The 21022-nt window shown below is 37.1% G+C and overlaps 1 protein-coding gene across 1 annotated transcript in view; it reads right to left on the bottom strand.

Annotated features, from left to right (window-relative positions):
* Positions 1 to 3946: 3946 nt before the first annotated feature.
* The window catches only part of LOC145984310 (serine/threonine-protein kinase PLK1-like), a 105701-nt gene continuing 88625 nt past the window's right edge, over positions 3947 to 21022 (bottom strand). The window contains exons 7-11 of the mRNA XM_083117969.1: positions 20112 to 20229; positions 17229 to 17433; positions 14125 to 14302; positions 13484 to 13727; positions 3947 to 12394 (exon numbers count right to left, since the gene is read on the bottom strand). Of these exons, the coding sequence (XP_082974095.1) occupies positions 12185 to 12394; positions 13484 to 13727; positions 14125 to 14302; positions 17229 to 17433; positions 20112 to 20229 (955 nt within the window). The 3' untranslated portion in view covers positions 3947 to 12184. The remainder of the gene's footprint in view (positions 12395 to 13483; positions 13728 to 14124; positions 14303 to 17228; positions 17434 to 20111; positions 20230 to 21022) is intronic.

The raw sequence follows: 21022 nt of genomic DNA, 5'->3' as shown, positions 1-21022 counted from the left end.
GACGACTGTGTCTGTGTCAACGGTGAAGAATAGGTTGCGTGAAGAAGGGCTGCATGGCAGAGTAGCTGCTAGAAAGCCATTGTTACGATGTGTGAACAAGACGAAACGATTGGCCTGGGCTAAAACGCACCAAGGTTGGACTGTGGATAAGTGGAAACTGGTACTCTGGACCGACGAAACCAAATATGAATTATTTGGCAGCAATAGGCGAACCTTTGTGCTTAGAAAGGTCGGCGAGAGAATGAAAGAACAGTGTCTTGTTCCCACAGTGAAACATAGGGGTGGAAGTGTAATGGTGTGGGGATGTTTTGCCGGAAACTAGATGGGGGACCTTCATAAAATTCAGGGAACATTGGTAAAAGAAGGGTATGATCAGATATTGGTGCACCATGCCATCCTCTCTGGTCGTCGTCTTGTTGGTAATGGGTTTATTTTTCAACAAGATAATGATCCCAAACATACATCCAAATTGTGCACGCGGTATTTAAAATGCAAGGCAACAGAAGGGGCATTAGTTCTAATGATGTGGCCACCACACTCTGCTGATCTTTCACCAATTGAACTGCTATGGGAACAAATCGATAGGGACATCAGGAAGAATTTACCCAGCAACACTCAACAGCTATGGCTATTCATGAACAATGCCTGGCGTAACATTCAAACATCCTAACTGGACAAACTATTGGAGCGCATGCCACGTTTTTGCGCTGCTGTCATTAAGGCCCATGGCGGACATATTGATGAAAGCAAAATATGAGGTGACATTAGTATGTATAGTGGATGTACCTATGTTTGTACATTGCCAAGCAGATTCTTACATCTGTTTCTTGTACATAAATTACAAAATACATTCATTTCTACTGATTTTTGGCACTTTTTCCTGGTGGTCTTAAACTTTTTGTCGGTAGTGTATAACTTGTATATATACAGGGTGTTACTCAAGTTCGTTTCCAATGCTTAAGAGGTGATTCTACAACTGAAAAACACAAAAGTTCATGTGACAAAATGCCGAAAATGGCACCCATTTGGAGTTATTGAGTGGTAAAAAGTGGGAAAATTATGTTTACAAGGAAATTATTGGGACAACAGCCAAACACATGACCGCGGCAAAGGGCGTTCCACAAAGAAATGCGGCATGCTCTATTCAAAAAAGGACATGGAAGATGTGTGAAGTTGATGCGCAAGGGATTCCCCAAAGGAAGCGAATGGGTCTGTTGGAAGTCATGGGGGTAGGGAAGGGTTAAGCGAGATGTGTTATCCACGGAAAGTGATATGTGGAGACTGACAACTAAGAATAAAGCGAATATCCGTAGTGGACATCACCATTACGTAGAAAGATGATGGTGGTGGTGTGCTAGGTTGCATATATGTGTCAACATGTTCACTGTGTGCAGAGTGGAGTTGCCAAGGGAACCACATCAGATGATGTTCAAACTGTCTGCCATTAACTTCCACGCAGAGATGACAATGCCGAATCAACGATTTTCTAGTGCAAGCAAACAACCCCGTGGTGTCTGCTATCGTCACTGCGGCGACATTAATGCGTGCAACGAGATCCTCAGCTGACATGACAGGTGTTTCTTATACGAGGCGTTTCATCTCTCCCCATAGAAAAAAGTGCAGGGGAGTGATGTCCAACGATGTTGCTGGCCACGGCACAGGCCCACCCCTACCAATACACCGATTGTGGAATAAGCCATTGAGGAACTGACACACATTTTGGTTGAAATGTGGTGATGCACCATCGTGTTGGAACCATAGTCCTTGCCTCAGTGCCAAGGGCACATCCTCCAACAGTTCAGGCAAAACATCACGAAGAAATGTATGGTATGTACCACCACACAGGCGAACAGGGAAAATGTACGGCCCAATCAAACGGTCATGCACTATCCCACACCACACTTTAACCGCAAACCTGTGCTGATGGTGTGCCACGAGAATTGCATGTGGATTTGCAAAATCCCAAACGTAACTGTTTTTACTATTGAACATGCCAGTTTTGGTAAACATTGCTTCATCTGTCCACAACACCCTGTTCACAGAATTTGGGATAGTTTCCATGTGATGCAAAAACCATTGGCAAAACACCACACATGGGTCAAAGTCCTGAGGTAAAAGGTCTTGTACCTTTTGGAGTTTGAAAGGGTACTTCCCCTCTTCGGATAGGATGCGCCACACATTAACATGGGAGGTGTTGTGACCACTGGCTATAGCGTGCGTACTGGTGTCAGGAAGATCCCGGACTGCATTTAACACCGCAACTTCACATATCTGCCATGTGCTTTTTTGAATAGAGCATGCTGCATTTCTTTGTGGAACACCCTTCGCCAGCAAGATCGCCGGACATCACTCCCCTGGACTTCTTTCTCTGGGGAGAGATGAAACGCCTTGTATACGAAACACCTGTTGTGTCAGCCGAGGACCTCGTTGCACGCATTAATGTCGCCGCAGGGATGATAGCATACACCGTGGGGTTGTTTACTTGCACTAGACAATCATTGATTCGGCATTGTCATCTCTGCGTGAAAGTTAATGGCAGACAGTTTGAACATAGTCTGTGATGTGGTTCCCTCGGCACCTCCACTCTGCACACAGTGAACATGTCGACACATATGCAACCTGGCGACCACCACCACCATCTTTGTTTTTCTACGTAATGGTGATGTCCACTATGGATATTCACTTTCTTCTTAGTTGTCAGTCTCCACATATCACTTTCCGTGGATAATACATCTCGCTAAACCCTTCCCTATTCCTATGACTTCAACAGACCCCATTTGTTTCCTTTGGGGAATCCCTTGCTTCACACATCTTCCATGTCCTTTTTTGAATAGAACATGCCGCATTTCTTTGTGGAACACCCTTCGCCGCTGTCATATGTTTGGCCGTTGTGCCAATATTTCCTTGTAAACATAATTTTCACACTTTTTCCCACTTCAATAACTTCGAATGGGTGCAGTTTTCGGCATTTCGTCACATGAACTTTTGTGTTTATTTTCACATGGAGAATCACCTTCTAAGCATTGGAAACTAACTTTAGTAACACCCTGTATATATATGTATACATACACACACACACACACATAATCAGAGGGGCTGCACACACCTATGAGAAGAGACTGTAGGTGGACAGGGAACAAGTACATACATTCACAATAGGTGCAACAGGAATTTACCATGCTTCTCTTGGATTCTTTGTTTTTATTGTTATAGAACAAAATACATTTAAATTTGAAACATATTTCACACAAGCACAAAAATAACAATAATGATAAACTGAAAGACTATGATTGTACAAGAAACAAAAGTACTTGCAATTCTTTTGAGACTTGAAAAATTATGAACACAAATAACTGAAAAGTGCCAAACCAATGTATAACTGTAAAACTGTATGAAAAGTTCAATCCATCTAGTGGCATTTAATACTATTAAACATTTTATAATCAATAAGAAAACTGAATTCCAAAGAACTCCTATATAAAATTGTAGGAAGACTTCTGATGGCATTATAATTAGTTATCTTCACTTAACAAATATGATAAGATACACAACACATTCAGTCTATTTGTCAAAATCAAAATTATATTTCTAATCCTCGGATATATATATTCTCAAGAAAAAGCTTTATGAATTTCCAACTTTCCATACAAGAGAAATCAATGCAGTCTTCTAAGTACAAATGCAAGGCATTTTGGGGATTCTGCATTACTTGCTTTGCAACTAACCAATATTTTTTTTAATGATAACTTCAATTATGCCTTAATTAAACACAGGCTTTTTTTTTATTTTAACAGGTCCTAGAATATTCACATTTCAGATTGGGCAGGGAATTAAAGAAATTGCAAAAAGTCACTTCCTTTCAGAATTCAATGAACACTAACAAATATAAAACAAACCAACTCTGAAAGGTTTATGAAAAAGATTAGTATTTTGTGGTTATCTCAAGTTTTATTGACATGACTGTCATACAAGAGCACACAAAATATGTATCATCTTGTCGGAATCTAGATTTGTGCAATGTAAACAAGGATTTATAAATGATCATAAAGGTCACGGTTTGAAGACATTACACTTACTATCCTGATATGACAACCATGGAAAACGAAAAAATAAAAATTATGTGTTGATTTTTTTCTGAAACTTCTAAATAGAAAATGTTAAATGGAAATAATAAAAATCCAAAGCCTGTCGCTGACTGAACCCTGCACATTGCAAGTTAAATATCGCCACAAAGAATTATCACAATTCCAAACACAAGTTTCCAACTTACAAATGTTTAAGTGCCAGTTGGTTACTTTCTAGTTTCAAATGGTCCACAACAGTCAGTACAATAAAAGTCTTGGAATTTCAACATTTATTCAGACAGTTAGAAAATAAAGTGAAAGCATTAGCAATAGTTACTTCATATATTCTCTTTCAGATTCTTGGCTATTTCATATGAAAAATTTCCACACTACTCAACTGAAGACATAACATGCAACCATTGCTTATACTGTTACCAACAAACCAACCATAAAAACTAATTGCTAACCTGGAGATAAGAATACATGCTTCAAATAGGTTATCAGGCAAAAAGTAGACATTATATGTGTACAGATATTCTTATTTTATACATATATAATTCTCCAAAATAACCTTACCATGACAAACAGAAGTTATGAAACATTGATAAAATGGTGAATAGGACCTTTTACCGTTTTTAAAAAAAAGAAATATAATAGTCATGAAAATGGGAAAGAACATCAGAATTACTGCATAAATTAATGGTCAAATAGTGTAGAAGAAATATTTTCTCAACTCTCATCATTAGTTTATTTGTGTCATGTAGTGATTGTAGTAACTGTGTGCAGTCAAATTTAGAAATACAAAAGAGCAAGGAGATGAAATTCCCAACATGTGTTAAAAATAGTGTTAATTGAAGTAAAATATGGCTGCTTCAGTTAACCTGATTAACATAATACAGGGTGATTATAAAGTTTCGATCCATTTTTGTGAAAACGGCTGCTTTCTTCTTTCTCTTCTACATGATATGAAAGTGTTGACTAAAGAAGAGAGAATAGCTGTGGAGGCTGAATGTTTGTGGGGATTAAGCTTCAAAGAGGTCCAAACAACTTTTGAGTGGAAATTCTACAAACCTGCTCCAACCAGGGCTAATATCGGGCTACTGGTTCAAAAGTTCAAGCGAACAGGTACTGTGAACAATGCTAAACGTTCAGGAAGGCCAAGCGTAGCAGCAGAAACCATACAATGGGTGGAAAATGCCATCACCAGAAGCCCAAAAGCATGTGCAATAAGGCTAAACCGGGAGCTGTTGTTACCACAACTGACTGTGCAGAAGATACTCCCATTACACATAAAGAAACAGCCATGCCATCTTCAGGTGTTACACGTTAAAAAGGTAGGACTATGCTTGTTGCAAAACAATGTGTGCAGAGCTGTTACAGGCATGGAGGAGGAACACATGTTGTTTAGTGATTAAGCCACATTCCACACTTGTGGAACTGTCAACCAACACAACTGCAGAGTGTGGGCAAATGAACAGCCACACAAGGTCCTCCAGTGGGAAGAAAACACCCCCAAATTCAATGTGTGGTTGGGGATCACAAAATCCAAGATATGTGGCCCATTTTTCTTCACAGGACACAAGGTGTATCAATATGGTGGAATTTATCCTTCAACCACAATTGGAGCAGGATGACATCTTAGAAACCGTGGTTTTCCAACAGGATGGAGCTCCTCCACCTCACTTCAAACTGTTTGTGCATTCTTGGATTCTAAGTTTCCACATAGGTGTATTGATAGGGTGATCACAATGCATTAGGCACCACGATCTATGGATCTCACACCTTTTGACTGTTTTGCATGAGGGTACATTAAGTCACAAGTGTACAGGGTAAAGATCACCTCTCCTCAACACCTGCATCAACGTATCCAGCACTGTGTGCTCAACATGACACTGGCAATGGTCTCAAACGTGTTTAGTGAAACGGCAAGTCATTGAGATGTTTATGTATAATTGCAGGGTGCTCATGTGGTAGTAAGTTGAGGTGACACCACTGGCAGCTCCGGGGGGGTATGATGGTACGGCCTACCGCCTGTTGTTTCATGGATGCCGGGGCAACATGAAGGCAGAACGTAGCCCAATTTGTTCCTGAGAAAAAGAAGAATTGATGCAATACTATCTGATGCAAGAGCGGAAGAGCTTCACAGAAGAGAAGCATAGAGGCTACAAACCAGGGAAGTCATGGTTCCTTTAGTCTGGTTCGTTCAGACCTTGGCTATAGCTGGTGCTCTGTTGTGTGGCCACAGTGAAGGAGAGGGTAGTACATATCGTGGTTTGTTCAAGGAACTTTACACCTTGATTGCAGACTTTGATCCTGTATTGGGGCAGCATAGGGATGGTGCTGATAACTCAAAATACACCTCGAAAACCATCCAAAATGACATCATTAAATCAATCCACGATGTTATGACCGACAAAATGCGTGCATCATTCAAAGAAACTGAACATGTTTCTGTGATGATGGACGAAACAACGGACCGTTCGAAACTCGAACAGGTAGCAATATTCATACGCTGGTGTCAGGAGGACTTAAAAAGTTCATGAAGCCCTGATTGCACTGAAAAGAGCAAAGTCGACAAAAGCGGAGTACTTTGGATCTCTTGCGGATGTCATTGGACATGATGGAGTTGTCAAATGGAAAAGTTTTAGCGCAGTTTTACGATGGAGCAGCAAATATGCAGGGCCATTGGAACGGGTTACAAGTGAAATTTACTTGTTGAGAAACGATGTGCAGTTTTCTGAAGCTAGGACTATTCCCTTATTGGTGGAGTGTTCCAGATCTGCAGCGACAGCTGTTCTTTACCCAACAGTAAAGTCAATCACTTGATCATTTTTGTGCATACCAATTTCGACAGCCAGCATAGAGAGAAGTTTCTCGAAGTTGACTTTGGTGAAATCAAAAATAAAAACCATGACAAGATTGACTCGAGGAATTATTGATGATGTTTGTTGAACAAAACTTGTGCAGAAATGTTAATATTTCACATTGCATTGATACATTCAGATCGTATGGCCCTCGTAGGCTTCTTTTGTAAACTCAACAGTTAATCTTGGTATTTTTAACATGCAGAAACATTTCAGTACAAATAGAGGAAAATTAAATAAACCTTACGGCACCAGCACCACAAGAGAAAGATCAATTTTGTCTGCTTAGAGTGTAAGGTGGGTGGTAATGTTTTGGAAAGGAGGACAGAAATCATTGATCGATCATAAGTTGACTTTTGTCTTTCGGAACACATATTGAAAAAATATTGTATGTAATACCTCGTATCATGTACTAGGTTTTATTATAACAAATACAGAAGACATTAACAATATAGAGGCATTAATTATATTATTTAATTATTAAATAATAATTAAATGTTAATAGTTTCGTTAGAAGCATATAGAAATATGCCTGTATAATATGGGATCCTTTTTACTGGTGCTGTATATTCCAAAAAGTTCTTACGTTAATTATACTTTATTATTAAACTTATAAAAAAATTGTCATACAGATACTACATATAAAATTGCTAGAAAAAAATTAGTATCATACATTCTACTAGAAGAGAAATCCACGAGCAAATTTTATTGTACAAAATTATCAACGGAAAAGCAGGAAATTTTAAATTTATTGAAATTCAATGTGAACAAAAGTAGGTTACGCACTTATGCAAAAATAGGTTTGCTCTTGCACTTGGTTCACTTTTGCAGTAAATTCTACATTAGTCACGTCAATTGGTAAAGGTATTGTAATATATAAAAGACTGTGTGAAACTGTGTAATAGATTGTAATTCGGTATAAGTACAGGGGGGTGCTGTTTTGCTTATTGTACCCCTTGTTCACGAATCCTGAAACCGCCAGTGGGTGACACTTTCATGGATTTTCTTCTGTACTCCTCTTATCATGCTGGATGTTTTTTTTTTTTTTTCAATGTTGATTATGTGTTACCATGTACCAGGAAGTCAGGAAGTTCATTCAATACATTTATTCTAATCTTAAACCTCTTTTTCTCAAAAATGAATTGAGACTTTATAATCACCGTGTAGTTATGAACCAAGCAGATGTTCTTGGGGGATCACTCACATTAAATTGGACTGATCTAACCTAGATTGATCTATCTTTGTGGATTACCTGAGAACAAGTTTCTTACATGTTGGCACGAAAGTTTCAATTCCTACTTTTAGTAGTTAAGAATCTACTTTAATATCCACAATATTAAACATAGTTACAAAAAAATGTCACAATGATTGAAGTGAAACAAACTTCAGTACAAAGCTTGAGGTTTATCGATGCTACCATAAGAAGATTGTAGGCATGCTCTGTTATACCTCACTTCGATCACCAGTGGAAACATTAATGCATGTAAAATGGAAGAAGAGAGTTCTACATAGAGCTTACATAAAATGTAATACATTTTAAAATTTATCAACTTTACCAGCATGAGTTGCTCACCAAAATTCACCATCTTATGTCCATTGGCAACAGCAATTCTCCATTTTAAAACAGAAAGCACAATAAAATTAAAAAACTACATGCCTTCCGACATTTTGCCACTTTATTTATGTTGGTCATCAGTAGTGAAAGGTAAAACGAACAAAACTCCATCCTTTACCATCTCTGTCATTGGAGATTACCTTCTATTTGCCCACTGGAAGCAGCAAAATTCCTGAAGATTTTCTTTCTTCATTTTATTATTGTGCAGTTTGTTTTTAACTGTGAAAATTTTATCAATGAACGTAAGATGATATATTTTAAGTTAAAAGAACAGTAATAGGAATTACTTTATAATATGATTTCCCATATGAACGTCCACTTGCAATTTTTTTTGCAACAAAAACATTAAATGCACTGGCTGACAGGAAAACAGAGGGGTGGTTATATTTTACATGAAAACTACCCTACAAAAATATGATTTTCTTCTTCATATTTTTAACCTTTTGACAATCTGTATTTTATCATGTTTTAACCTAAACCTTGCCCCCCCCCCCCCTGATCTGATGAAAGCTTCAGAAAGTGGACATACGTGCCAAAATTTGTAGCTATGCCTGAATAAACAAACAAGCAACACAAACATGGCATAGAGATAAAAATATTAATGGAAGAATGGTTTTGTTGATAACCAATTAGCACCTTCTATTTAAGCTCAAGAAGACAAATATGAACCATGTCGGAAATACATGTTGTGACTTAAGGATGCCCCCACCTTTTCATATAGATACAGAACTGTGTTAAGAAATATTCTAATCCATGTTGCATTCAAATCGCAGTGAACTTCTGCCATAAACAGAATAGCACACAACTTTTAGGTATAATGAAACATATTATTTTAAATATAAGTTTTACAGAGCTAAACTCGCAAAAAAATTAACATTTTGAATGGGCAGATATGCCACAAGTACTAAGATTTTAGAATAGGTTTGACACAAAAAGTCCATGTTGCCAAACAGTACGGTCATAGGGAGATGCGGCGATGACCAAGCAAAGTAATAAAAATATTGCATTTTATATATTTTAGAAATGAAGTAACAAATAAGTCAGCATACTCGCATATTTGTGCGAAATAAGCCAAGCAACAGCATGAAACACCTGGAAATACGCAACAAGAGATTCGGTAATCTTAGCGCATTGAAATGATGCCCCAGTACTACCCCTCGTGGCGAACCCTCCCGTCAAGTTTTCCATTGAAGGAAATGGTGTTAGAAGCCCCAGCTCATCGTAGAAGAGGTGCAAATCCATCGTCTTTGATGGTGCAGAGAACAGCCGAACCACGGCTGAACGCTTCCGAACAGGCAGTTTCAACAACCTCTACTTTCACCCACTCTTGAAGGTCTGGGTCATAACAGGCCTTTTTTTTCAGCCCCCATCCCCATGCTTACAGCCACGGCAAGGTTTGTCTGGGTCTGGAGTCAACAAGTTTCTTCAGAGTGTCCAGTAGTGTGATCAAGAAGGGGTTGGTGAGGGTCATAATCCCCCTGCTTTGGCTCAATAATCTTACAAAAAAAGTCAAAGGAAAAGATGACAAAATGAGGAATTCAGGAATAACTACTAAAAAGTGAACGGGCACACCACTGCAAATGTCTGCTATTTTCACTTGTTAGGAGGAAAAGCATACATTGAATGATATGAAATCTGCTTTTTATCATCAAAACAATTGAGGGTGGACCATAAAAGTTCTTACTTTAAACGCAACAATTGAGGTGTTTTCATTTCAGTTTCGATCATATTTAATATTTCTCATCCTATGGGATAGAATTGTGTTTTTTTGTATTCTTAAGGTCTGTGGTATGAGCTTTTACATTGAATTGGCAATGACGTTGACATTTATGGCAAAGATATAATGTACCTCCCCCCCCCCTTCCCTCCGTTGAAAGATCGACCCTGACGTTTGGGAAATCTTGTGATGACTACGTAAAAATGTCACGCTTCACCACTGCCAAACAGAGTTTCAAAACTGCAGGAAGTTGTTAGGCATTTATTGGAAGAGGACTCTAATCAGTGCCAGAGAAAATTCAGGGAGGCAGAGAGGAGGTCACACCTAAACAACATTCAAAAATACACAATAGGGCAAAATGAGTATTTATTTATCTATGATTTCTTGTCACCCCATTTCCTCTATTTGGCATCATCACTGGATCTAATGATAACTTGAAGTTTTAATGGATTAATATTGAGTGAGCTTGAAAGTACAAGTAACATTAAACTTCCATCCCACACCAAAAGTTTTGTACCCTAACTACAAAATAAGATTGTAGCAAGTACATTTTCTTCCCTTAGAGGTTTTCACAACAAAGTATTTCCATACATAATTTATCTTCTCACCACAAACTTAATATTTGGAAACTTCACACTGAAACCTTAGGAAATTATGATTCAAGTTAATGGTATGCAGAATCTTATGACTGATTTTTCTTTCCAACAGTGTAAGCAGTGCTCCATGTATTATATTATTTTCAAGTAAACTGGGGAAACAACTACATTATTGCATATACCTACAAACTAGGCTCATTATTGCAATTATCACACACTTCTGTTAGTATATATCAACTGTAATATTAAAATATATTTATACATATATATGTATATATATATATAAATCTGAAAACAATGCTTGGGGTACTATAAAAGTTTCTAGAAGCAACTTTGTACATACCTTAGCCTAAAGGAAATGATCACTAATTATGAATTTCTACTTTCCTATGAGCAGTGGTTATCTTTTTATGGTCAGGTCAGTAGCAAAAACATTTTCTTCCATTCTGACAGCCAATAACCTTTTTGTCTTCTTACAAGACATGAACACATTATGAATTTACAGCTTTACAACCTAATCAAAATAAATTTTCTTCTTTAGCATTAACTCTTACATTTTGTACTCTAAAAATTTGCATACAAAAAACAAACAAGTTTACATTTTCCAATTATTATTGTCCTAAAATATCCTAGTATTCCTTTCTCATAACACAGTGGTATCAAAAGTTGCACCATATCATTAAATATTCTGTACAATACTGAAGTCAGAGTTACAGAGATCACAGCTGAATTATTTAGCATAAGAACTTCTCAATGGTTCACTCACAGCCTGTTATTTCATGTTTCTACCAGTTAAATTACAGAGGTTTCTCTTCAGAGGAAATTAAGTGAAGCAGAAAGAAAAGTGTCCATGACCTTGATACATACATTATTTATATATATTTATACAACATGTGTTCTGTTTCAAGTATTGGTTCTAATCTAGAAAGGATGCAAAATCCCTAAAGCTACCTACTAAAGACAGACTTCAATAATTGTTTCCTTGTGTAAAACAGTTCATAATGCCAACAAAATCTAATGGCCTTTGAAAGATCTTATCAAATCTAGTTAAATAACCTGACTGCCAGGATAACCCTGATCAAAAGTTTTCACTAACTTAGCTGGTTGCCAACTTGCAATGCTACCTTTCTTCAGTCATTCCTAACTTAAATTAGCACTAAATGTAACAACTGTAAAACCAACCAGCTAGGTTTGCTTCAATGGCAACTTTACTTCTGAATTCATCTTTTACACAAAACATTAGCATGTCAACAAATGCACTTCAAAAAAATCACAGCTTGTAATGTCTTCAAGTGACCAGATCTTGAGATATTTTGTTCCATTAACTGCTAAACTTCTTCACCATCCAATTCTGCAAACTCTCTCAAGACTGCCAAAGCAAAATGTATCCTATCATATATACTTGATTCACAACCAGTTTGAGCCATTTGATCCAATCTATATGAAGTACTCTGTCTTTCACTGTTAATATAGGTCACAAGGTACCCATTCTTGCCTGCAGATAATATCACTTTGGTATGGTCTTTGAAGAAATTTATCTGCAAAGAAAGGTTTTGTTTTCAATTTATGATCTGTGGAAAAATATTAGGGTGAGCATGGAACCAAATATCATCTCTCCCAAAGTCCTGCTTTGTTAGTTACTATACTTTCCTTATTTCTACAATGAATTTACTGCTGCAATGAGAATGAAAAGACCTGAACCAACCCAATTCAAATCTTGTTCAATACTTGAACTCTGAGGCTACTTCATTCTGCCAGGTAATCCAAACATAGTGAATATTTTATAGCAGTAACAGTACATGCACATTAGGGTTGACTTTAAAAAAGCTCAAATGAAAAGGAAAAAAAGTGCTTTCACAATTCAAAAGTTAGTGAAATTTCACTGCTAGGTCATCATCAATGAGTCATATTTTGTTTAGGGGTAGGCCAATCTGCAATACAGTATCATATTTCTTTGCCTTTAGACAGGTTTCATAACAACCTGTTCTCTTATTGCAATCCATTTTGCATTAATTTATTTGAAAGTGTAGCAAGTGCATCTGATCGAGATGTAGACTAAATCAAAAGCATTTACAATTATATATATTCACAATAACATTCTGACAGCATTGTCTGTGGTCTTGCCAACTGTGTTGGTTGTTATTCATGATCATAGATAACTCTGGCAAAAGTTTGAACAAAAGTTCACAACAAGAAAACATGTCACAGATGCAGCAATCAAAGGTTATGTTGGGTTACCAGCACACAGATGGCAAAACTGGCTTTCTTGAATGTTCATGTTCACCAACAACAAAAATGCTACCAAGACAAGTTTTTGCTTTGATGTCCACTATACATTCCTGTGGTCTGTGTGTGCATTACAATGACACACTGTATATGTGCATCAATTTGTTTTTTCAAAGTTCCTCTATTTGGATATTTCATAATTTTTTTTAAGTTTAAAAGGACTTCCTCGACACCTTTTACATACTTGTTTTCTTACATTTGAAACAATAATGTGCTGATCCTGATGGCTTTATGAATATTTCAAAATCTTCAGTGTCAAAAACTGTAGCTGAAAGAAACTTGGCATGCACAAGAATATTACATTTTCATTCATTCTAATCTAAGATAAAATTTCAATATACCTGTAACGTTCCAGTACAGAGCTCCATTATTATGGCAGTGTTTGTTCTAACCCAGCGTTTCATATGAGGAACTGTTGATTTGTGTCGATGGGACAGTTGCTTCATGTCTCCACCTTCAGTGAGATTTTCGTCCATATATTGACTGAAGTATCGAAGCAATGTGAAGCGCTCTTGTAGTGGAATAGGAACTGAATGAGCAGGGTGAGCTGTAATCTTACCATGTAGGTCATGGAATTCCACACGACTGGAAAGGAAAATACAAATGACTGAATTTTCAGCTCACACACAGTGGGTTGATATTTTTCTTTAAATACATTCTTCATTCAGAAAGAAGTTTAGATTACAATATATTATTATGTGAATTTAATTTTGTCTAAAAATTTTTCCTCCTTCCTACTCATTTGACATGTATGGGAAAACTGAGGAAAACCTTGCTAGCGTTTCATTGGTCTTGCAATCTTTCAGAAAAATTAAGCAATTTGAACTTGAAACTTATTATGATGCAAAGTGAATAGATCTTATCAAAGAAATAGGATTTGATATCAATTGCAATGTGCTAATGTACATAATATCTGACAAAATTATGCAATAAAGTTAAATTTAATGCTTGAACATGAATATGATAAAATGCATCTGATTACCTTCTGTCAGCCGTGAAACTAATCCTTGTGCCATCATTAAACAAAACTCCAACAGATTTATCTGACAACTGAAAGCCAAACCCATACTTGTTGGAGTAGTCGATCCATTTTGAAATAAAAAGAGGTGAACAGTTTACAGGAGGTGGGTTGTTTCCACAGAGTAATCCAGTATCACAATCTGGAAAGGAAAGTTATCAATGTAGTCCAAAGTATTTCTCAAAATTACTATTAAAAGGACATGCAAAATGTAAGGATGACGAAAAACCAAATCAAAATTAAATTCCACAGATTTATCCATTTCAAAATAAATATTATTATTCACAGTACATAATAAAAATGGTCTGGATAAGAACATTTCTGGTCTTTCCACAAAGAACCATAATCCCAGGTACTATAATTCGTTAGAAGTATGTGTTAAGTCGTGCACAACTAAATGTTGACTCCCACAGGCAGGCAAACCAATATTTGGTAGGTTTTAAGGCCATCAATTTTATTTTTGTGTTTTATAGTTTCCGAGATCTGGAATGTTTGTAAATAGCTTTTTAACATCACTTTTCTACCTCTCTAAGTTAATTGCAATGATGAGAATGAATAGTAGCTTCATTGTATTTGATTATGTGTAATGGCTGCCGAGTGCTAGAACACGTTCAAATCGCATCCCGCTAACTCATATATATATATATATATATATATATATATATATATATAGCAGCTATAGAGTTATATTTGGTGCATTACAAGTAGTGTGAAGTGTACCTGCAGCAGCTCAGACTGAAAAATATTAGAGAAGTGTCAGCTTTGTGGTTCTTGTGGCATATTATTGAAAACTCCAACAATGCCATGGCTCCTGGAAGGTGCAGAGGTAGCAGCAGCACTACGGGAGTCAAATCACCATCTGGCAATGCAGGTAAGGGTTAGCTTACGCAACAGATATGCGACAAAATAAAGTGGGCAGTGCAAACACCTTAAGTGTTGAAAGTAATTGGTGATGCAATAATTGAATTGGTGACGTAAATCATGGTGGAAAGACTTGAGGATTTGCTGAAATTCAACAGCGACATGTTCGAAGACCTACGCAATGAGCTCCACAGCAAAGATGATGAGATACAGGAGCTGTACGAAAACATTCATGAGCTAGAACAATACCAGAGACATAACAGTGTCCGAATCATTGGGATCCCTGAGAAGAAAGAAGAGCTCACAGACAATATTGTGCTTTTGTTTTTTTTAAAAAAAAAAACTGCTGGGCCTAAAATTAAAGGAGGAAGACATTTGCCACTTGCATCGTGTTGGACAAAAAGTGCCCTGGAACAACAAGACCCATAATTGTGAAATTCACGAGCTACAGATCACGGTCGGCAGTCTTCAGGAAGAAAAGCAAACTCAAGAACTCTGGCATTGTAATCAGGGAGGACCTATGCATGGCAAGACTGCAACTACTACGTCAAGCCATTAAAAATTTTGATACTAAGAATGTGTACACGCAAGATGGAAAAATTGTGATCATCGTGGATGGCAAGAAGAACTATATCACGAGAGAGGCACAGCTTCAGGGACTCTAGAATAGGAATGAGCATTCAAAATCCAGTGCATAAAGCTATTAGTTGTCCTCCCCCTAACTACACTGTGTTGTTAAAAATAAAGCACCAGACAGACTGGGATGCGATGCATTATGTGATACTTAACATGGGACACAAGTATCCTCATTTTATTTAATATATTTAATTTAATTCTGTTTTCAGTTTTATTTTATATTATTTGATTTTTATATATATATTTTTTTACTATTATTTTTCTTTATTTTTTAATCTTGATGAAATGCATATCACAGTTGATATTTTTCTGTTAAATGCAATCAACTTTATAGATTTTGTGGAAAATATGTGCACAGGTAAATATTTTATTTTGCTTCTGGCCATCAGAATTCATGGGGTATATGTTAAACTTTCAAATGTTGCCACTCTAATGGTTCAGTGCATTCCATCGCCCTCAACCTCCGCTGCAGTGACAAATAGGAGGAAAGACCTTTGCTTTCTTCCAAGAAAATTGCCCCTGGCCAACACGACCACTGTTGCCTCTCCCCGCCCTCCCTCCTCTTTCACTATCGCACATGTAAACATTCGCTCCCTGACGCGCAAACTGGACGAAGTATGTCACACCGTAAAGGAAATGAACGTGGATGCCCTTTTAGTCACCGAAACGTGGCTGAAAGGACACATTGATGACAAAACCATAAATACACCTGGGTTTTCAGTTTTGCACTAAAAAAAGTGCCTTTTTGTACACAAATTGCATCTAAAACTACTTATTTCATAAGTTATTACTCCCTCTGTCCCATAATTATTGTCCTTTGTTTGTTGTCTCATAATAATTGCCCGATATTCAAACTGTGACATTGGTATATGCAGAAGAAGAACATGAAACAAGGGAATGAGTCATACAACTTAACTACTCAAGGATCAGTACAAATTGTGCTTTCCATCTGCCTCTTCGTCTGTCATTTCTGTACTACCATTTTGGCATACCGGACTATAATTATGGGACAGAGGGAGTATTAACCTATACCTATTATACCTATTAATTTATTATAGCACCTACAAGTCCTAAATCCCTCTATATTTTTTTAGCACCTAAGAATCTGTTCCCTACTCATCACTACTGTTACATGCAATATGAGGGTCGACTGATTTATTCAGTGGGCAAAGTTACTTTGAAGTACACAAAACAGACATTTGTCATGAATGAATGTACTTTACATGCCTTTCAATCAAACATCCAACACACACAAATGTAAGAAAACTTTTAAGTGCCCTCTCTCTGCTATACAGTCCTGTGACATTTTGCATTATGTCTAGCATTTCTCAGGTTTCTTATCAATTCCTTTGGTGGCATTCAGCGAGATATACCAAGAGATACCCCAGCTTTACATATAGTGAATACTGTAAATTTAAATTGCACCGAAACTGGATGAGACAAAAACTGTCATTGTGTTGGGTCTCAGGGCACCATTAACATCACCTACTTTATTTTATACTTCAGAATCATTGCAGGTTAGTGTAATATTCAACAAAATAATATTAAAATATGAACATAATCCACTTTACCTCTTGGCAGAGAGTTGAGGCAGTTTAATAACACATTGTACAGTGAGGCAGCATTGCACACTCTTTTTCTACATATACCCATTCTATCAGGGCATAACACACTAGTAATCTTCTGTTTGATTGCATTTGGAAGTTTAGGATCCTTCTCTTTCTTTCCTGAACTATCCTTTGTGCTTTGGCTTTGAGTTGGTTTGTCTTTTAAGAACTGTAACAGAAAATATGGATATTAATTTCACTGCACACACAAAAATGTCCAAGATACTGTAAGATAGTTCAAATTACTGGCAAGAGTGTTAGTAAGAATTTCCAAGTTATTGACTTCAAATTGTTTGTACTGCATTCCTAATGCTGTATATGTTAATGTACAGCATTATTATACATGTTAATCCAATCATCTTACACACATTTGCAGATATGATAATGTAAGTCCAGATTATTCTGTTCGTGCAACAGCACAAATATCTTGGGAGTCATTTTCAATTGCAAACTCACCTTCAGCCACCACATAGATTACATAACTTCTAAAGCCATGAAAACCCTTACTTTAACTTACTGATGTTTCTGTCCTCAAAATGTACTTTACAATGTGCATTGTACCTATTCTTTAATATGGTTCCTGTATTTGGTCAACGGTCTGTGAAAGCAACATAACATAACATAAAGAGAACAGACAAAGTAGTAAATTTCTTCATCACAATAGTCAAACATAGATGTCCAGCCATTGCAAACTTTTCCAAGCACAAAATTCTATCAACTCTTCAAATTAATAATCTTTCTCTTCAAAGTCAAGTTTTAAATCTAACATTTCTCTTCAGAATCATGAACTGGCAACTTTTCACTAGCGAACTATTGCCACATCTTCACAACCGTATCTCATGTACCAACAGCAAATGCAGTGTCTTTTACACTAAATCTCCCAGAACAAAGATCACTTCTGTATAGGCTACAAACCATGTACAATTCATCAAATGATTCATGGGTGAAATGGGATTTTATCTACATTTTTGTTGATAGAAAGGGGGTTATTAGATCCTGTTTGGTGAAGAAATAACAAATGTTCTATTGATACTGCTCTTAATATGAATGATAGAAGGAAGTGTTGAACAGCTCGGTGGAGGTGTTTGGGCAGTTTAGCTTGGATCACAACTGGTATTCTAACCCATCCCACAGATGTTCAATGGGGTTTAGATGAAGGATCTGAGGTAGCCAGTAGAGTTCATTCGCTCCCATGTCGTCAAACCACTCAGTTATGGCCCTTGCTTTATGGATGGGTGCATTGTCGTGCTGGAAATGAAAAGGGCCACTTCCAAACTGTTGCTACAAGGTGCGGAGCACAGAGTTGTCTAATACTGCATGATAGGCATCGGCATTCAGGGTTCCAGGCACCATACCATGATTCCACACCCGCTGAATTTCACAGCAGACAGAGCACACACTGGTAAGAACTGCTTCACCCCATCCACACATGTCCATCAGAATTCACCACATATTTGAGCACTCTCTGATCCCTCTTGGTCAATTTTTCTTACTTCTTGGGTCATGGTTGTGGTTTTATCACACTCTCACGTTTCCATTCACCACTACATCACTGACTGTTATACACATGGTGTCTGGAACCTGCCTGAAATCTCATGGATGGAATGCCCAAATTGGTTGATGCCGAATCATTCCCCATTCAGTCCCACTCAGCTCACATTGCTCATTTTGACTGGTGGCAGAGGTGTACACATCTAAAGAACACTCACTGCCCTTCACGGGTCATTCTAGTGGCTCATGACATGTATTGATGTGATCCTCCTTACAGTTCAGGGGGTGTCCAGTCATTATTGGCCATATAGTGAACTTCTAAAAAGTTCAGCAACTCCTGCATGGTTTGGTGTATAATTCATGATTCTACATTATCTAAAAGGTTTAAGCTACACCACAGTGTCCAACACAATTTAAATAAAACTTTGCTGTGTAGCTGCTGAGGGAGTAGGCAGCCAAAATTGTTTGAGAAATATGTTGGAAAGAGGAATGCATTATTAGGGAATAACATCAGAACACCTTGAGAATTATTATAGTAGTGCAAAGAGTGCTTATGTTATATATTTAGTGAAGCTTATTTTCTCTCAGTATAGAGTAGAGACTGTCATGCCAGAATTTAACAAACTACAGTAGAAATAAATACCCCCGAGCAGCAGAAAAATTTGTTCTCACACCCTCCATATCATTAACAGTTACTGCCATCTGCTGACAGTTCTGTAAGTTCCAACCAAGAAAACTTTCAGGTTGAGTGTACTCCAATTGCCCATTTTGTCAACAGTTTCCTTTATTTTCTCCCAGGTTCCTTGGTGGAGCTAGGAAGCAAAAGAGGTTCACATAGCAGGTTGTGCGCCAGCTTCTCACTGTCTAATCTGAAGCATTTTTTTGTGAAGACTCAGGGAAAATTGCAAAGTCTTTATGAATGCAAAAACTCTTTTATAAAAGACATTTTGAAATGTAGTGTTCTATTGTGCTGTTTGGAAAACCATTTGGAATTTTGGCATTTTTAGTTTGCATTTTGCTCCATTATCCTACCCATGATGGCATTAAAATTGTACTTTTGATCGTACCCCAGATAGGGGCAGATGTTACTGCAGCTGGCATGTTTAGAATGCCAGTGAGCGAGTATTATTGAGTTGCTTAAGTGAATTTTATTCTTCCATAAATAGTGAAGAAAATATTGCTGATTTTGAAATAATACTTACAATTCAAACTTCAGATACTGATTCAAGCTATTTTTTTATGAAAACATCAAAAGGTGGTGATAAAGACAGAGCAATAGAAGTTTCTACATACTGACATTTTACATTGTATAGACTAGTTTTTCCTTGTAGTTTTATACACAGAAGACAGTTTTACCTTGGTAACCGTTCTTGGACTTTTTGGTGAAGGTAATTTTAATGTTGACACAGAATTGGTAATTTTCTTCATGTCCTGGCTTAACACTGGCATATGCTCTATTATTTGAGACTGAGGTCTGTAAAAGAGCACAAATACAAAGACATTACTGCTGCTGAATTAAAAATTTTAAAAAAAGAATAATTTACTAAAAATAAAACTAACAGTTCAACAAAAAAATGTGCATGCATGACTACATGGATGTATAATCATTTATGAACATACCACAATATTTTGAGTGCTTGTTATATGAACACAACAACAAACCAACTTTGAGGGTACTGCAGGGATGTTGTTGGGGGGAGGGGGCAAACTTCTACGTGACCCCGGCAAATATGTCTGCATATTATATTGGAAATATTGCTTTGATGATAAATAGTACAAGATAGTTGTTCAGTAAATTTTGGTTACAGTTTGAAACACTGCTCTTGAATTGTTCTCCTACATGACACCCACAAGGAAGGCATTTCTTTACGCCTCTCAATTTTCCTGATTCTTAATCGTCCAATACAAAAATAGATGCATTTGAAGGAGTTTTATGGCCCAGCCGACTCAGGAAAGTCTGAGACCTTTTAAAAATGCACTTTCTCTGCCTGGCCACCAGTTAAGTAGTAACAGTTGTCCATTGTTTCCTTGAAATCGCAATCACTTCTGAGAATCTATGAAAACTATTCTTATTCCTGTCTCAGTTTATACAGATTACAGATCCACTGCTAGAACTCTGCAGGTTAATTGTTTTATGGTTTGACAAGGATTTTGAAATGGCAAGATACAACACACTTGACAATGACAAGACAAACCAGACTTGTCCCTTTTCCTGCACTGGGATGAATGAGGAAGATTCCGAAAGGCAGCTCTTTCAGGTTCACTTG

The sequence above is a fragment of the Lepisma saccharinum genome, chromosome 2 (assembly GCF_977018435.1).
Source record: "Lepisma saccharinum chromosome 2, izLepSacc3.1, whole genome shotgun sequence".
NCBI classification, from domain to species: domain Eukaryota; kingdom Metazoa; phylum Arthropoda; class Insecta; order Zygentoma; family Lepismatidae; genus Lepisma; species Lepisma saccharinum.
Note: the sequence above shows the minus strand (reverse complement) of the source record. Positions and strands in the feature narration are given on the sequence as shown.